The sequence below is a fragment of the Oratosquilla oratoria genome, chromosome 19 (genome assembly GCF_046742065.1).
Source record: "Oratosquilla oratoria isolate Oo_2021 chromosome 19, ASM4674206v1, whole genome shotgun sequence".
Taxonomy (NCBI): domain Eukaryota; kingdom Metazoa; phylum Arthropoda; class Malacostraca; order Stomatopoda; family Squillidae; genus Oratosquilla; species Oratosquilla oratoria.
The window spans coordinates 51,022,941-51,042,467 of record NC_134795.1 but is presented as its reverse complement, the minus strand read 5'-3'; the positions used below and the strand labels follow the sequence as shown (position 1 = coordinate 51,042,467).

At 39.5% G+C, this 19,527-nt stretch overlaps 2 protein-coding genes across 45 annotated transcripts in view; one reads left to right on the top strand and one right to left on the bottom strand.

Annotated features, from left to right (window-relative positions):
- LOC143035883 (uncharacterized) overlaps positions 1-8,736 on the bottom strand; it is a 241,077-nt gene extending 232,341 nt beyond the window's left edge. For 27 of the 42 annotated variants that reach the window (XM_076203041.1, XM_076203033.1, XM_076203042.1 and 24 more), the window contains exon 1: positions 8,581-8,735. The gene's annotated coding sequence lies outside the window, so the exon portion shown is untranslated. Of the gene's footprint in view, positions 1-8,095; positions 8,115-8,263; positions 8,420-8,580 lie in introns of those variants that run through there. The other 15 variants (XM_076203003.1, XM_076203008.1, XM_076203011.1 and 12 more) reach the window with 3 other exon arrangements.
- Positions 8,737-9,032: 296 nt separating this feature from the next.
- Positions 9,033-19,527, top strand: part of MCPH1 (Microcephalin) — a 39,317-nt gene continuing 28,822 nt past the window's right edge. Inside the window, exons 1-2 of one of the 3 annotated variants that reach the window (XM_076202998.1) lie at positions 9,033-9,135; positions 12,104-13,226. In XM_076202998.1, coding sequence (XP_076059113.1) covers positions 12,122-13,226 — 1,105 coding nt within the window. In that variant the 5' untranslated portion in view covers positions 9,033-9,135; positions 12,104-12,121. Of the gene's footprint in view, positions 9,219-9,305; positions 9,584-12,103; positions 13,227-19,527 lie in introns of those variants that run through there. The other 2 variants (XM_076202997.1, XM_076202999.1) reach the window with 2 other exon arrangements.

Sequence of the window (19,527 nt, the reverse complement as noted above, 5' to 3'; positions counted from 1 at the left end):
GTCCAAGGGGTTGCAATCAGACGAGTTAGGGGGCCCAAATTTTCAGACAGCCACTTCTGGGTTTTCCTGGAGTTGAGTCCTGCTGCCATACGTATGGTCTTCCCACAGCCACCCTCTCCACCCAGCACTTGACAACAGTGGACAGCAACTCAATATAGCCATCTGAAGTGAGTCCTTCAAAATTGCGAGGTGGCATGATGTGGCCTTCACTGGAAACACACCCAAAGACAATCACCGTTTGAGGGAACTTGGTCTTCATGAAGTGCGGGACTTTGTACAGCCTGTAGGCTAGCCACCTTTCTTCTGTACTTTGTGCAACTGGTCCTGGCAGAAATTCTTCTCATCTAAAAACCAGATCATCCCTAGTTTAACTGGGTGTTTGACCTTGTTGAGGAGTTTCTTGGATTTCATAAGGCAGCTCTTGTACCTTGGCAGTAAGCAGTTGGCCCTACACCTGTATGAGTAGCAAAGATCCTTGTTCAGCACTTTCTTCATAGTCGCCACTGACGCCCATCTCTTACCAAGGTCCACATTGTCTTGCTTGGATCTTGCCACACTTTTTTCAGCTTCAACGAATTTCATTGTGCGGACAGTCAGAATGCCTACTATGATCCACTGCTCCTACATCTCCATCATTCTCTACCTCACATCTCACTGCCTTCATGGTATTTAAGGAGCACTGAACTCCAGCCAAGATTTAAAAAAAATTTAATCCAGGGCAAATCATGATGGTTTGGTTTATGAAGTTGTTTGGCTAGTATGCCAAGCACCAGAGCCTGTGGCCATTCAGCGCACAAATCATGATGCAAGTAACTTCAAATATTCCAGGGTTTTCCAGTCATCCATGCTCTCTAGCTCTCACACCCATCAATGGTACACATAATCAGCTACCCATTGCACTTTACCACTATTAAAGCCTTCAAATGATTCTGAATTGACACAAGATAAAAATCATCCCGTCAATCACGATCTTCTCCATCATTTTGCTACCATATAGTCAAGGGATGTGTTACGTCGCCTTGGCAGTTCAATATACATGGATGGGGTGATAGGAGAGGTAAATGCAAGGGTAATGGGTGGGGCACTGGAGATGGTTAAAGGAAATGGAAAAAGCCAGTTGTTGTTTGCTGATGACATTGCATTTGTGGCAGGATCAGAGGAGGGATTGAGGAAATTAGTGACAGTTTGGGAAAGTGTGTGAAAGAAGGAAGTTGAAGATAAATGTGGGTTAAAGTAAGGTGATGAGATGTACAAGGAGAGGAAGTGGCAGCAGACTGGAAACAAGTATTAAGGGAGAGAGACTGAAGGAAGTGGATAGTTTTAGATACTTTGGTGTGAATGTGGTGGGAAAGGGAGGAGTGGAAGTGGAGGTAGAATGTAGATTGAGAGAAGCAAGTAAATACCTTGGGGGATTAAAAGTGAAATCAGAAATAGACATTTGGGAATGGATGCTAAGAAGAGATTGTATGAAGAGTGATTGTGCTGACAGCACTGTATGGGGCATAAACATGAAACATAAGAGAGGAATTTGAACACATTTGAGATGAGGTGCCTGATAAGTAGGGGTTACTCTGCTAGAGTGAGAAATGAGTTGAGGAGAACTGGGGTGGATAGAGTTAGGAGATTGGGTTGACGAAAATATTGGGAGTTTGGACACATGGAAAGAATGAGTGAAGAAAAATTAGTAAAAAAGGTGTGGATGGAAGAGGTTTGAGTGAACATGAGGGGGTGACCAAGGACGAGATGAATGGATGGGGTAAAAAGGGCATTGGGAAAGACGGGGTATGTCTGTTGGGGAAGGATGGGAGATAGGGGTGAATGGAGAATGGTTGTGTATGGATGATACTGTGATGCATGAGGGGGAGTGGGGAGATGTGGGAGTGAGGGAGTATATGAGAAAATAATTTGATGCAGCCCAAAGGGACCTCAGTCTTCTCTTTTTCTGCACAAGGGGATGGAAAGCAGAGGGTCACAGACTTAATGAAGCAGCCTTGCTGTGGACGTGCTGTGTCTTGTGACACTGCTTCTGAACCAAAGCAGTGGGCAAGATGCAGGGATGACCAGTCATCCAAGAGGATCCAAGATAAGAGGGTGGGAGGGGGGTGAATGGGAGAGTATGTGGTGATGGAATGGGTGGGTGTGGATTTCATCCCTTTGATTTTTGGCTGCCTCCCTTGTAAGGGGAAGAGCCTTTGGCATGCATTTTCAGGGACCACACTAGCATTCTCCAATCTCTCTGCACTTCCCTTTTCTGATGAACCTACCACACTGATTTAATCACCAGTTCATCTTTACTTTGAACATACAATTTTATATTTATCAGCCCCCTTGGATTTGCTCAAACCCAATGAACCACACTTTTTTTCCCCTCAATTTTTTTTTTAAATTTCACTTTAGTCAACATTTCTATTAATTCCAGCTTCCTTTTCAAAGATGATGTCTGGGACATTTCTAATATTTTGGCTTACATACCCATCCTGTTCTCTACTCAATTTGTATATTCCTTCCATGCATAAATTTACTGCAAACAAATCCACGGCAATCTTTTTACCAATTCCTTTCTCAAAACAGCTGCTTCCCTTCTCATTAAGTTTATCATCATCTTGCCCTTTTAATCCACATCTTTCATATATCAAACCATTTTTATCATTTCCCTTTTCAGAATCATGTCTCCATCATATCTATTTGTCCTTGATTTCCCTACAGTCTATTTCAAAGAGCATCTAAAGGAAATATCTCCAATTGTATCTTTGTCAGCACCTCATGGATGTCATCCATCTCCCACTGACATCAAGAAAAAGCACTACTGCAGTAGCAGCCATTAGGTCAACCCTACTGCTTCATAATGGCAGTCACCTCTCCTCACCCACTACCAAAATTTTACTGATCACAAGACCACATCCCTCCAGGATGTTAACTTTTCACCCACTCACTATCTTTCACACTCCACCCTATTCTATAATCAATCCTCAAGCATCCTCTTTTACCACATTAATATACATACATACATGCGTAAAAAATTGTCCTCCAATCTTAGATTACAGTAAAAAAAAAAAAAAAAAAAAAAAAAATTATACCAACCTGGTATGGATACAGTTGCAGAAATATTATTGGTTCATGGTGTTGGTTATTGTGGTACAAAGTGTGTACATATGGGAATAGTGATGTTATGTTAGGGTTATATGTGGTGACAATTACGACTAGGAAAGGAGTCCCCGTCTCGTGTAGCAATGTGGCACCGACCCAAGTTTATGTTGCTTCACTTACAATTATGTGTATTGTGATTGCTGTTCAAGGATGAAGGTTACTGTGACAGGCACTAATACAATCCAGCTTACTATATGGGTATGTGGGAAGGTTGTCTCATGTCATGAGATGGCTACTACAAAACAAGCCCTATTCTCAATACCATGTGCTGAATACAGCAGTCACATGGGTGTATAAAGGTTTTGGTAATTCTTAGGGTGTTGCAAGGTGTTCCTCACTGCACTGGATGAGTTGCAGATGGAAGGGCACAAGAGTAATCTGTTGCAGGTAGTTGGGAGGTGGCATCATGATGGCATCCAACAAAAGGATACAGGTTTGAAATCAGGAGACTTGGAGGATCCATGAATAGATCTTGAGGTTTATCACCCATTCACCACCACTCACCTATTTCCTGTCTTCTCCCTTTGCTGCTCAATAAACATTCCCCAAGTACACGAGCCCCCATCCATCCTACCCACCCTATTCCTCGTCTTCCTCTCAAATTCGCACTTTGTCCAACTCCTTTTTGCTAGCCTTTCTTCACTCTCCAAATGCTCAAACCATCCAAGTATTGTTATCTACCCCACCTGCTTCCTTCTTCACACCTGCAGTCTTCCATAAGTTTGTTTTGCAATACATATTAATATAATACCAGGTTGTGGGTGAAGGGCCACTCAACATCTAAAACATTTTTTTTCTTAAGAAGGTTAGGTAGAAATTCCAACAAACCCTATTGTCCGCTCACCAGCTTTTCATACATACATACATATACCAAGGCTTTTTCCCCCTTCCAAGGAGTAGTGGTCTAGGAGGGGAACTGCTTGTGCAGTTCGAGTCCTCAGCTACCAGCTTTTCAGGGTTGATAATTCTACATGAAGAGGTAGGATGTTCAGGTGAGGGATCCAAGTGAGGCAACCATCCCAGGTGCTGCATCCAAGTATGGCAACCCTTCAAGTTCAGACCCAGAAAAAGACCTATGTGTATATACCAAATGTACAAGGAAACGAGCAATGCTCATAAGGTCACGTCCAACTCTCCAACACAACACCTAGCTTCAAATTCATGTATGGTTCTACTGGATTATACCTTTATTTTCCAATTCGCACATAAAGCTAATTCTTCACATCCTATGTTTAATATTTCAATTTGTTTTCATGGTCTCTTACTGCCTTTCTATCCCTACACAAGATGTTTCCTGTTAATTTGGTCAATCCCATTTAACAATATGAATAACATATCACCTATTTTTCAATGTTGACAGCCCCAGTTATTCTAGTCTCCCGTATGGTTTATTTGCTGGGCTGGAAACCAGCTTGGCTGCTCCTCTTTGTATTTCATTTTGCTAATGTCTGTCATTGTGTGCAGGAACCGTAGTACCAACACTATTCTAGTCTTAGATCTGTGTGTGTGCATTTACCTAGCTGTATTTTATGGGAAGGGGAGATACGCACATGGTGTCCGGCCTTTGTATCTCACAGTGTCTAGTTTGCTCTCCAATTCATGAATGGTTCTTGCTCACTATTTTTTTGTCCAGTTTGTTCCAAGTGTCCACCACTATGTGGAAAACTGTTCCACAGATCTCTTCTATAACTATGTTTGAGTTTCTTTCCATGTGTGTGCATGTGTTTTCAGTTATGCTAATGATGTCTTTCAGAGGGGGGTGGGGGATACAGATTGCTGATGATCGTGACTAACACGCCATGGCCCCATCCTAGATAGGGGTGTGGCGTGTTAGTCACGAGATACATGGATGGCCCAGAATTATTGTTCCTCAGGTTTTTAATTTTTTTTTTTTTCCTTTTTTACATTTCTTGTAAGCAGAGCTCAGTGGGGTGGGGCACATTTTGATACAAGCAATCAGCAACAGGGTAAGCTAAACGATGCATCTTGACACCACTAATGCTTGATGTCCAAGCACTCACAGTTGAAACAGTGTCACGAGTGTGTGTGTAATCTTTTTTCTAATGTAGGTAACTCATGCATTGGATAGCTGGGGGTTATGTCCAAACCATGAGTGCTATGGTCTTTACATCCAACTTATTCCATTACCAATCTGCAAATCTTCATATATTTCAGCCTATTTTACATTTAAGATGTTAACTGGTGTTGTTTTATGTTGCATGTGATTTTCCTTGGGCTACAGCATCAGGTACGGTTGAGAAATACTGTCAATGTTACTGTCTTGGATTTAATATCTATGGGATTCCTACACCAGTGAAGTCTCTACATGTATTTTGTAGCAAGTAATGGTTAACTGGCAATAATCTGGGCAAAGTTTGTAGCTGGTTCAATGGGGATAATCTTAAGAATGCAATATTGTTTCATGGGACAATGGTGGTCGCTGTGCTTGTTTATCATTAAGTGTTGCTGCCAGTGGTAATTATTTCCCTCAGAGTGTGAGTGAGTGAGTTTGTGTGTAATTTTCCCCGTAGAGCATTCCTGGATTTATGGAAGACATCTCCGTCCTACTCACACAAAGGTATTACAAAAGGTGCTGTGGAGGAGCTTCGTTTTGGAAGACCTGTTGTTCTCATTCTCATCACACTTGGGAGCCCTGTTGTTCTCATTCTCATCACACTTGGGTAACCTTGCTGATGGCGACATCTAATTCATATTTGGGAAAGGGAGGATATATGCATCACATCTTCATGTGACTGATCTGAATGCATCCTAAATAGTGCTTTAGCAATCTAAATGTATACGACTTTTTGGGCAAGTCCTGTATCTGGCATAAATTACAATGTCTTTATATTTTTGAACTTACTCCTATATCTATTAAACTTTAAAGAGCAACATCAAAAGTAAACAACTGCACAAGTTTTATCCAATTAATATTTTTAAGATAGTGACAATTCTTCAGTTCAGAACCACAATCTTTCTATAATGATTAATGGCTGAACCCCTCAAAATAAAGTGCTGATCACTCAATTTCTATGACTACCTCATCTATACAAATAGATAATACGTGTGTATATATATATATATATATATATATACATATATATACTTATATGTATATATATATATACATATATATACTTGTATGTATATATATATACATTTATACATACATATATATATATATATATATTATGGGAGAAAGCATACGCTGGACTCGACGTTCGTCAATTTGACGAACGTCGAGTCCAGCGTATGCTTTCTCCCATAATAATGGTTCCTGGACTCCAGCTATTTACGAATATATATATATGTATACATATATATATATGTATACATATATATATATGTATACATATATATATATGTATACATATATATATATGTATACATATATACATATGTATACATATATACCTATATATACTTATATATATACATTTATACATATATATATATATGTATACATATATATATATGTATACATATATACATATATATACTTATATGTATACATATATACATATATATACTTATGTATACATATATACATATATATACTTATGTATACATATATACATATATATACTTATATGTATACATATATATACTTATATGTATACATATATACATATATATACTTATATGTATACATATATACATATTATACATATATGCATACATATATACTTATACATACATATATGCATACATATAATATATATATACATATATATACATATATGCATACATATATACATTATACATATATATACATATATATATATATATATATATATATATATATACACATACATACATATATACAACTTCCCGGGTGGATGTTGATCACATTCCTGGAACAAGACCATTATAAAGGATATCATGCTTTAATTGTTTACAATGGAGAAAGATATGAAAACAACTAATCATTTGTGGGTCAACTGGAACCTTTATTAACCTTAAAACAATAGGGCTTGCTTAGATAATAAACTTGTCTGGGGGGTTAGAAAAAATACTTAAAACATTGTTATAGGGATATTTCATCAACAGGTATTTTCACAATGTTCAATACAATGATATTTGCATATCTGCAGCTCACTTGCCAAATATTTCCTTATACCAAGTATAAACTTAGTATTCATAAATTAACCCACCCCACCACATACATAGACAAAACTTATACTTCATAATTGTAGGTAAATTTTGTAAGTATATCCTAAAGAAATACAAATAAGGCAGCATGCACAATGTGGGCATAAATAATTTTCCTTAAATTAAAACTATAGTCTAAGCTTCTACACACTAAGTACCTATCATGAACACTGACAATCACACATGTACTAGGTGGGTGTGTGCACTGCATAAGCCACCAATCTTGACCAACATCCATATCCAATTCACATCTTAAATCTACCCATCAACGAAGCAGCTACTCGCTACCAATTACCTATCAAGCATTTCGTCTCAAAGATCAATAATGGCATAAACTAGGACGCCTCCCTTTGCAAGTTATTCCTTTCCACTATGCACAGTCTGTCACTGTATTATTAAAACGCCATTATCTGTTGCAATTCGTGCATTTAAAGTCGTGAAGAAGATCTAAGCATCTTAAGATTACTCCCGATTTGCGTCGTCTTCGTTCGCACGAATACAAAGGACCACACCTATCACGTCTTGATTGCCCTTCAAACAAAGGAAGATTCAATAGCATCCCGTCCCACAATACTTCGTGTATATAATTTCACGCCAACAAAATTTTACCCTGTAAAGTTAAAACCACATTTCATTATGATATAACGCGAGTTAAACCTGACTTAGCTAACACCGGCCAGAACAAAGGCGTTGCGCATTCAATGATCTTGTATGGATTATGTCAAGACGTCAGTTATAACACAACTTTCACAGCCCGAAAACATATCTACGCTTCAAGAATAATGCTTCTACGTACCTGAGTAAAAACGCACTTACAGTTCCACCCTTCCAGAAAGCCCACTGCCATTTGACGGTCCCTATGGCGTCCCTTCACGCAGCCTCTAACCCACGCCACCACCCAATATCCATGCACCACTTGAAATTTCGCTACTTGTTCGAACAACAATACTGAATAAGTACTTACAGGCTGCCATTTGATATTCCTACAGCGCTCATAAGCCGTTACACTTTCTCAATCATCACAAATCCTGGACACGCAGGAGGCCGAGTTAGGTGACATGGTGACGCGCAACGAAATGGTAAAGGTTCAACGCAGCCGCGACGCCACCGCCGCCGCCAGACAAAGCCCAGCCGCCCACCGACGCCGCCACCCTCAACGCGCAACATTAATTCCTCGGCAGCACCCAAAGCTACTGATTCAAAGCACTCTAAACATACATGTGTGTACAACCTTATATTAGAATTGCCCTTGACAATAAAACAAGAAGGTAAAACACTTACCATCGGGTAATAATATCACAAACGACACAGCGTCACTCCTCTGCCCCAACCCCGCTGTCCATCTTGCCTAGGCTATGCGCATGCGCGTTATGGAGTGAAGCGTTTGCCGTTACCCGGAAAATGAGAACAATACACGGATAACAAAATTCAACATATTTCCTATCACGTAGCAATATAATAACTAGCAGAAAAAACGTGGCGTATTGCTGCATTGCATATTACAATTAATCATATATCATGGAAATGGTAGCTTGCATTTATAAATGCAATTTGTATTGTTTCAACTTTACTCCCTCTATGTCAATAATAAAGGCTGAGCGTAATTCAATTGAAGATAGCTTGAAGATATTGTTTCTTTCACATAATATGATGTTTTTTTGCTCTAAATCTTAAAATAAGATTTATATATTTCAACATTATTATCAGTATATATCAATATTTATATTCAGTGTAAAACTTATATGTACATAGTTGTTTGTGAGGAGACATCTAAACATTATAAACACTACGTCAAGTAAACTAGACATGGCGCGGAATTTACTATGTTTTAAATGAGTAAGTGCCGATTATTCACAACATTCGTAGCGTTTGGTTATATGTGTCGAGTGGTTAATGCGATAGATATAAAATAAGTTAAGGTAATTTTGGTTTGTTTACAAATATATAGTTTATTGTGATTACTATGAAGTTTAGGATGTTGCTGTTTTGACTTGTGTTATCTAACAGGTCCAGTGGGACAATTCAAAATGAGCAAAGGCTGGAATTAATCTTGGTGATTGTAATCATTGTATATGTGATTCAGAAGTGTTGCAACTTCATACTAAGGATAGGAAGACGAAGAAGACTTGGTTACGTAAACAAGTTTAGATAAAACACCTAGAGTTTAGTTTTTTTTTATATAATATATACAATCATTTTACAAGCAATTGAAGTAAATATCTAGTACAAATTATTTAAGATTTCAACCATCAAATAACTGAATGGAATATAGACTGAGTCGCAGGTAAGAATATGACATAGATAGTAGGGATAATCAAAGTCCAATAAGCTCATTTCCATTGATTTGAGTTACATATATGTAGCTTTTGCAATTGAATTAGCCTAGGTAAAAACAGTGTAAGTTGAGACAATGTTATCATTTAGATATTTTTTCAATTTTGGACTTTAATTACCATTTACTATTATGGAAATAAGAAAAGGGAAGTCTTTACCATTATCTTTACTATTTGTACATAACCATATACTTTATAATTTATTTTGTTTATTGGTAACTTATTGATAAGAAATGATGTGTCTTCCCTGTAAACAAGTTTCTGGCAAAGTTGCTTACTGTCCAATTTTGCTATTGTCATGCACTAAGAAAACAATGCCTATTCTCATTGGCTTTACTGTACTAACAAAATGTCAGCATAGCATGTAAAAAAATATATTTAATCTTGTCACGTAGATTTTGGTATTAACACTATGAATCTGGGGACACATCACTCTCACATCTCTGCCAGAGCCTCACGTATTGGAACTGGTCAGTGATTGAGTTTGTTGCTGCTTCTAATGAGGTTGGGCCATGTAGGACAGGAGGCTCATCTGGGAAGTTGTCCATAAATTTGTCTAGCTTCCTCATGAAAGCTTTAGTGTCGACTCCTGTTGTGTCTCCTACCTCTCTTGGGAGACAGTTGAAGAGTCCTGGGCCAACACAGGGAGCAGCTGCTTATGGACCTTCTTTCACCTGTCATATATGTAACTCTGCAGCACACAAGAATAAAAGGTTCATACTTCACTTTACCACATCCCCCTCCCTCCTTATAGAATTAGTGTTGATGATAACAAGGTGGTTTGCAATGTTCCCATACAGATCTAGTTTCCTCTCAAAATCCATAAACCTTTTGCCTTTAACTATACTGGTGAAATCACTGAAGAGGCTCCAAGGTTAGTTAGTTAAAGTATTGGAGACTTTTGATGGACCTGTCTATCATTATAATTCCATCATAGGTAGTTTATGATCTGTCACATCAGACAACTCCAACACAGGTGATTCAGCAGGTGATATCCAAACTTGTCTTCATACAAGGAGGATCTACTGTACAGGGATAGCCAACTGGTTCTTGTATTGTAATAAATTACCTGCTGAAGTTAAGTAATGTGTTAAATATATTGATTCACTTCCATCAGTGAATTGCACATGAGCATATAGTAGGTTTACCTCCAAAATTTGACATCATCAAGAAGAGGATCATATTTATTGTCATGAATAGCATTGCTACCTGACAGGTTCAGCAGCAGAAAACCAGGTGGCCAAAAAATAGCTACCTGGAGACTAATTCTGGTACAAGAAGTATATATGTAATTGTAACTATGCAGGAAAGGAGCAGGGATTGTTGGGTCCTGTCTCCTACTCAACAGTTAATATACCTAGGCTCAAGTTCATGTATGGCTCCAACTTGGTTTATTTATTTAATTATCAGTTCTCATATTTAGATTTAGATTTGTATATTTTTCTATTTTGGATGCTCAGATCTGATGGAGTATATTGCATAAGACAATACTATTTCCCACTGAAAATGCTAAAGTTTCTGGGATCTTAGAGTAAGGATTATGTGTATTTTATTGTTCATAGTATCCATTTCCCTGTGGGTGCATAGTCTGGCATGTCAATGCCTAGATAAGTCAAGCACTCGCATAGCTCCTAAGCCATGAACAAAGGTCCACAATCAGAATGCAGGAACAGTGGCATGCCAAATATTGGGGTGAGGGTGGGGGTCAAACATTGGATAACGGTATCAATAGTCATGTTCTTATATGTAAAAACAAATGAGAAATATGATATTCATCCATGACAGTAAGCATGTACAGTGAGTCCTCCTTATACAGTAATTCTTTATCCGGTAAATTCACAGTTACGGTATTTGGTAATTACTACCCTCGATTCTATTTACGGTAAGAAAAATTCACAGATACGGTATCCGCTCGTGTTTTGGAGGTAAAATTAGATATTTTGAAGAGGAAAGAGCAGGGAGAAGGTATGTCTGCCATAAGTCAAAACTTGGGTTCGGTATACGGTAATTTCAATTTGCGGTAAGGTTTTCAGGAACGCATGTGTACCGTATAATGAGGACTCACTGTAGCAGTTTCTGGGGATTGAAGTCAGAGGTCCTTTGAAATCCATAATTAGGTGTTTGAATGGTTACATGGCCTTGATGAGAGGAGTTTAGTTAGCTTATTAGAACCGAGGCTTCGGCTGACCTTAAACAGGACATTCATCATGCACCCATCTCACCTTCTCAGTTAAATAAGGACCAAACGAGCAAGTCTCTTTACACCCGAGTTAAGTGTGTAGGTTCAACAATATTTCATTATTGATAGATTATGATCCATAAAAAAGAGAAATAAAATAGAATGCTTTTCATAGTTCTTTAGTAATGTGTTCAATAGGAATGAATTGGTCAAGAGAGAGTAAATGAATTATACAGTAACTATATTATAAACTTTGTGTACAATTATGATTGTAATTTTCTTTAATTTTCAGGTTTGGAAGATGTGAGAAATGAAACATACAGGTGATTCCACAGTCCTACACTCCATACTTTGTCCAGGAACTTGTTACAATGCAAGTAGTATATCATCTATTGCTGTTCCAGAAACACCCTCCCCAGGAGAATTTATACATTCAAAAGCCAGAGATAGCAAGTATGCTATATCTGTAATGGAAACACCAGATGATGATGTGAATACAGAAAATTATAGCAATGAATTTGAAGAATTACCACCACTTATTAGGAGAAAGCCCAGCTTGTTACAAAGGTTGCCAAGTGATGATAGTGATAATGATGATTCTTTTCTGGACATTACTGCTGACCATGATATTGGCAAAAATAAGAATAAATCTCTGCATAGAAAAGCAGAAAAGTGTCGTAATTCTGACCTTGAAACACAATTAATGGAAGATGGGAACCATGCTGAGGATAAATATTCAAGGAGCCATTTTTTTTCTAAAAGGAAATCTAGACGCAAATCAATAGCAGAAACATTAACGCCTTTTGATTTAAATAATGATGAATTGATATCAAAGAAAATGGGATGTTATAAAGATTCTGGTAACAGATCAAAAAGACGTTCAGCATCTTGTAGCGGTTCACCATCAATTCTGAAGAAGTCTGTTAACTTGACCCCTGGAACAGGGAGGAGAAAATCTGTAAGTTTTTCTGTAAGTTGTAGTGAGATGTCCCCTAATATTAACTCTAAAAGGAACAATGTACATATAGATAATAATAATGTACAACCAGTGACTGTGGCGGTAACTCCAAAACAGGTCAGACAGAGAACAATCTTATTTGAGGCAGATAACATGCTCCTCACTCCAGTTCTGAAGAGTAGTCAGATTTTGTTAAGACAGTCTTGCGGTAATAATTTAGGCAACCAAAGTCCTAGAAATGATAATTTGCCAACTGTGATAGAAGAATCCAGTTCAGTTGATCAGAGAATGCTAAGTTTCCAGAATTTTGGCACACCACCCAAACAGCACAAGCTAGATACAACTTCAAAGAGGCAAAGTGGTTTCTGTAACAATACAGTGACATCCATGAATGAACAAGACAAATTGAATCACAGTATTATGGACACACAGCCAGCAGCATGTGCTGTTCTTGAAGGTAATGTACTGCCAAAAATTTATAACTAAACTATTTACAGTTGTTCTGTAATTACCTTTGGTTATGGTATTGCTGTAAAAATCATGCAGTTTGTGTATTTCCTGACAGTGTTTAAGTTTGCATAAGTTTCATGAACTCTCTCTCTCTCTCTCTGTTCCCCTCTTTTTCCCCCTTTCTTTCCCCCTTCTCTCTTTCTATATTCCCCTCCCCCTCTCTCTCTCTTCCCTCTCTCTCCCCTCTCTCTCTCTCTCTCTCTCTCTCTCTCTCTCTCTCTCTCTCTCTCTCTCTCTCTCTCTCTCTCTCTCTCTCTCTCTCTCTCTCTCTCTCTCTCTCTCTCCCTCCCTCTCTCCCCTCTCTCCCTCTCTCCCTCTCTCCCCTCTCTCTCTCTTTCTCTCTCTTTCTCCCTCTTTCCCTCTCTTTCTCCTCTACCCTTCACTCCTTTTCCCTTTCTCTGTCTCCTTGAAAGGGAAAGGGCCTTATTTACCTAGGTGTATCTTACGGAAAGGGGAGCTACGCTCATGGTGTCCCATCTTTGTGTCTTGCAGTGTCTAGTTTGCTCATAAAGTCATGTATTGTTTTTGCACACACTATTGTTTCATCCAGTTTGTTCCAAGTGTCCACCACTCTGAGTGTTTTTTTTTTTTTTTTTTTTTTTATCTTCTATAACTCCTTTTTGAGTTTTTTTCCATGTCCTCTTGTGTTTCTCTTGTTCCAGTTTAGTAAGTCTTCTGTATCAGGTATTTCCATACCTTTGATGACTTTGGTAACTTCAATTTAGCCAGAAAAGGTTTGAAAGTGCTGGTGCCATTTTTGTGGTTGCTCTCTGGATTCTTTCAATTTTCTTTATACAGTGGTACCTCTATTTACGTGTGCCCTATGTATGTGAAATTCTATTTACGCAGTCAAATTATGAGGAAAATCTTGTACCTATTTATGCAGAAAATTTCTACTTGTGCGGGTACATTGGTGTCCATTACTGTGCAGATGTAGTACAGATGAGAGTAAAAGGGAAGAGATAGGCAGTATGTTTGTGAGAAGAAAGATGGATGTGTTGGCTTTGAGTGAAACTAAGTTGAGAGGGAGGGGCGAGTGTGAGTTTGGGAGTGTAGTTGGGAGGTTCTCAGGAGTGAAGAGAGGACGAGGGAGAGAAGGGGTGGCTATACTAGTAAGTGAAGAGATAGGTAAACATGTAGTGGAGTGGAAGGAGGTTTCTTCAAGGTTAATGTGGATGAAGGTGAAACTGGGAAAGGAGATGTGGGTTTTTGTAAGTGCATATGGGCCTGGTAGTGAGAAGAGTGTAGAAGGGAGGCTTTTTGGATAGATTTAAATGAGTGCATAGAGGGATTAGGGAGAAACATCAATGTAGTAGTATTGGGAGACCTTAATGCTAGGGTAGGAAATGAACCAATAGACGGAGTGGTTGGGAAGTGTGGAGTTCCAGGAAAGAATCGTAGTGGAGAGTTGATGGTGGAGATGTGTCTAGAGAGTTGATGATAGCAAATACAGTGTTTAGGAAGAAAGTCAAGCATAAGTACACATGGGAGAGGGTGGTGGATGGAAGGGTGGTAGATAGAGCATTAATGGACTATGTAGTGGTAAATAGGAGTATAATAGGAAGAGTTAAGGATGTACATGTTCTAAGGGGAGAGAGTGGGGGAATATCAGATAATTTTCTGGTGGAAGGTAAGTTGAGAGTGGAGGATAGATGGAGAAAGAGGAAAAGGACAAAAGGTAGGGAGGTGCTTAGAGTGAACTGCTTAAATGAGAAAGAAAATGAGAAGGAGTACAAGAAGAAGCTGAGAGAGGAGTGGGAGGGAGTGAAGGATAGAGTAGAACTAGGAGTGGAGGAGGAATGGGGATGTTTCAAGGAGTGAGTCACAAAGTGTGCAAAGATGGTGTGTGGAACAAGAAGGATGGGAGGAAATTGAAAGAAGGGTAGCGAGTGGTGGGATAAGGAAGCAAAGAAGGTTGTAGAAGAGAAGAAGCGAGCTTTCACAGATTGGTTACAAAATAGGATGAGGGAATCATATGAGAGGTACAAAGAAAAGAGAAGAGAAGTAAAGCATAAGATAAAGGAGGCAAAGAGGAGAGCAGATGTGAAATGGGGTAAGAGTATGACAGAATTTTTTTAAAGTAATCAAAAAGAAAAAAGGAATAGTTATGGTGAAGTTATTTAATGCTTGTTTAAGAGAGGGTAGAGTACTGGAGGAGTGCCTGTATAGTTCCACTTTACAAGGGAAAAGGGGACAAGTGTGAGTGTAGTAGTTTCAGAGGGATCAGCTTGTTGAGTGTAGTTGGTAAAGCTTATGGGAGAGTCTTGATTGAGAGGATTAGGAGAGGAACAGAGGGAGTAATTGGTGAGGAACAGTGTGGATTTAGGACAGGTAGAGGTTGTGTAGATCAGATTTTTGTGGTAAGACAGATATGTGAGAAAGCTATAGGAAAAGTTAAGATGATTTTTGGGCTTTCATGGATTTGGAAAAGGCTTACGCCAGGGTAGACAGGAAGGCACTGTGGGAGGATTTGCAGATATATGGGATAGGAGGAAAGCTGTTAAGAGAAGTCAAGAGTTTTTACGACAGTGGTAGAGCTTGTGTTAGGATTAGAAATGGAGAGAGTGAATGGTTTGAGGTAAAGGTGGAACTTCATCAGGGATTTGTTATGTCACCCTGGCTGTTCAATCTATACATGGATGGGGTGGTGCGAGAGGTGAATGCAAGGATAGTGGGTCAGGGGTTGGAGATGGTTAAAGAAAATGGAGAAAAGTGGGAAATAAGCCGGCTGTTGTTTGCTGACGACACTGCACTTGTGGCAGGATCAGAGGAGGGATTGAGGAAGTTAGTGACAGAGTTTGGGAGAGTGTGTGAAAGAAGGAAGCCGAAGATAAATGTGGGCAAAAATAAGGTGATGAGATGTACAAGGGGAGAGAGTGGGAGCAGGCTGGGAGTGAGTATTAAGGGAGAGAGACTGGAGGAAGTGGATAGTTTTAGATACTTGGGTGCGAATGTGGCAGGAAAGGGAGGAGTGGGGGTGGAGGTAGAATGTAGATTGAGAGAAGTGATTAAATGTCTTGGTGGATTAAAAAGTGTAATGAGAAATAGACATCTGGAAATGGATGCTAAGAGGAGGTTATATGAAGGAGTGATTGTGCTGACAGAACTGTATGGGGCAGAAACATGGAACATAAGAGAGGAGTTTGAATGTGTTTGAGATGAAATGTCTGAAAAATATGATAGGGGTTACTAGGCTAGATACAATGCTCGACAAGGAAGTACGAACGGTTAGCGAGAATGAGTGATGAGGAGAATGAATGAGTCATAAATCAATAAACAAAAGTTCACTTTGTACTTCTAATACTTTGATGGGTGGCCTTTACATGCAATGATCTCATGAAGGTGGTTTGGAATGGAAGTGGCGTACTTGGCAAGATGTGCAGGGGTTGTACTAGCCCAAGATTGGCGAATGGCTGCCTCGAGCTTGGGCACAGAGCTTATATCTTTACCCTGCAGGTCTTGTTTAATGTGGTTCCACAGGTTTTCTATTGGGTTTATGTCAGGACTATTGCCTGGCCAGTCTGCTATGTAAGGTATATGACAATCTTTAAGCCACTGAGTAACACCACGAGCAGTGTGGGCTGGGGCATGATCTTGTTGAAAGATGTTAGCACCTGAGAATAGGGATGGAAAGGGAGTTGGGAGATAGGGTTGATGAAAGAGTATTAGGATGGTTTGGACACATGGAAAGAATGAGTGAAGAAAGATTAGTAAAAGAGGTGTGGAAGGCAGATGTGGAAGGAGTGAATATGAGGGGGTGCCCTAGGATGAGATGAATGGATGAGGTGAAAGGGGCATTACAAAAGAGAGGAATGTCAGTTGATGAAGGACGGGAGAGGACAGAAGACAGGGGTGAATGGAGAATGGTTGTGTATGGATGATGCTGTGATGCATGAGGGGATGGGGGTGAGGGAGTATGTATGAGAAATAAATTGATGCAGCCCAAAGGGATTTCTCCCCATCTTCTCCTTTTCTGCATGAGGGGATGGAGAGGGGCAGTCGCTGAATTAATGAAGCGGCCTTGCTGTGGATGTGCTGTGTCTTGCAACACTGCTTCTGACCCAGGGTAGTGGACGGGATGCAGGGATGACCCGTCATCCAGGAGGTGCCAAGATGTGAGGGAGGGAAGATGGTAGAGGGGAGTGGAGTATGTAGGGGATGGAATGGGTAGGAGTGGTTTTTATGCCTTTTTCTTTTTGGCTACCTCCCATGTAAGGGGGAAAAGAGCCTTTGGTATATGTATGTATGTAAAAAGATGTTTTGGAAAGAAATTAAAAGAGGAAGAGAAGGCGAATCTAGTAGAGAAGAAAAGGTAAAAGGTGCAGATGGAGAGATGATAATGGAAGAGAAGGCAGTGAGAGGAAGATGGGCAGAGTATTTTAGGGAGTTGCTAAATGTGAAGGAGGATAGAGAGGGAAAGGTAGTTGCAGTGGGAAGTGCTAAGAAAATGACTGTGATGAGTGAGGAAAATGGAGGAGAAATAAGGAATGATGAAATGAATGCAGTTAAGATGATGAGAGCTGGAAAGGCACCTGGTCTGGATGGATGTCATGCAGAATGTCTGAAAAAAAGGAGGTACAGTGATGGTGGACTGGCTGGTGAGGTTATTTAATGTTTGTTTAAGAGAGGGTAGAGTGCCAGAAGACTGGAGGAGTGCCTGTATAGTTCACTTTACAAAGGAAAAGGGGACAAGTATGAATGTAGTAGTTTCAGAGGGATTAGCTTGTTAAGTGTAGTTGGGAAGGCTTGATTGAGATGATCAAGAGAGGGAGTAATTGGTGAGGAACAGCGTGGGTTTAGGACAGGTAGGGGTTGGATAGATTAGATTTTTATTGTAAGACAGATATGTAAGAAAGCTATAAGAAAGGGTAAGGATGTGTTTTGGGCTTTTATAGATTTAGAAAAGGCTTATGACAAGGTAGACAGGAAGGCACTGTGGGGGGTATTGCAGATATATGGGATAGGAGGAAAGTTTTTAGGAGCTGTCAAGAGTTTTTACAAGAGTAGTAGAAGGTGTGTCAGGATTAGAAATTGAGAGAGTGAGTGGTTTGGGGTAAAGGTGGGACTTCATCAGGGATGTGTTATGTCACCCTGACTGTTTGATTTATACAAGGATGGAGTGGTGCAAGAGGTAAATGCAAAGGTAGTTGGTCAGGGATTGGAGATGGTTAAAGAAAATGGAGAAAAGTGGGAGATAAGCCAGCTGTTGTTTGTGGACAACACTGCGCTTGTAGCAGGATCTGTGTGTGAAAGAAGGAAGCTGAAGATAAATTTGGGCAAAAGTAAGGTGATGAGATGTACAAGAGGAGAGAGTGGGAGCAGGCTGGGAGTGAGTATTAAGGGAGAGAGACTAGGGGAAGTGTATAGTTTTAGATACTTGGGTGCGAATGTGGCAGGAAAAGGTGGAGTGGGGGTGGAGGTAGAATGTAGATTGAGAGAAGCAAGTAAATGCCTTGGTGGATTAAAAAATGTTATGAGAAATAGATATTTGGGAATGAATGCTAATAGGAGATTGTATGAAGGAGTGATTGTGCTGACAGCACTGTACAGGGCAGAAACATGGAACATAAAAGAGGAAGAGAGAAGGAGTTTGAATGTCTTTGAGATGAGGTGTCTGAGAAGTATGATAGGGTTTACTAGGCTGGATAGAGTGAGAAATTAGGAGGTGAGGAGGAGAATGGGGGTGAAAAGGGAGTTGGGAGATAGGGTGGATGAAAGAGTATTGGGATGGTTTGGACACATGGAAAGAATAAGTGAAGAAATACTAGTAAAAGAGGTGTGGAAGGCAGATGTGGAGGGAGTGAACATGAGGGGGTGACCTAGGATGAGATGGATGGATGGGGTAAAAGGGGCTTTGGGAAAGAGGGGAATGTTTGTTGATGAAGGACAGGAGAGGACAAGATAAGATGAATGGTTGTTTATAGATGATGCTGCAATGCATGAGGGGGAGTGGGTGGAGGATGGGGGGTGAGGGAGTATGTGCATTCTATGCACTTCCTCTATTTCCTTTTCCATATCTTGCCCCTATGTATCTCTTTCAGAATTTCTTTTGCTATTTCTCCTCTTTTTCTCTTAAGTATCTAACTACATTGTGTTTTTCTTTAATACCATAAACTACTATACATTTTTTTTATCAACTGTGTCTGTAACCCAATTTTCTTTCTCTTTAATTACTTTAATGACTATTTCTTTTGCATTTTCATCCACAAGTTAAATTTCTTTAAAAGTTATTTTTTGGTTTTCTTATT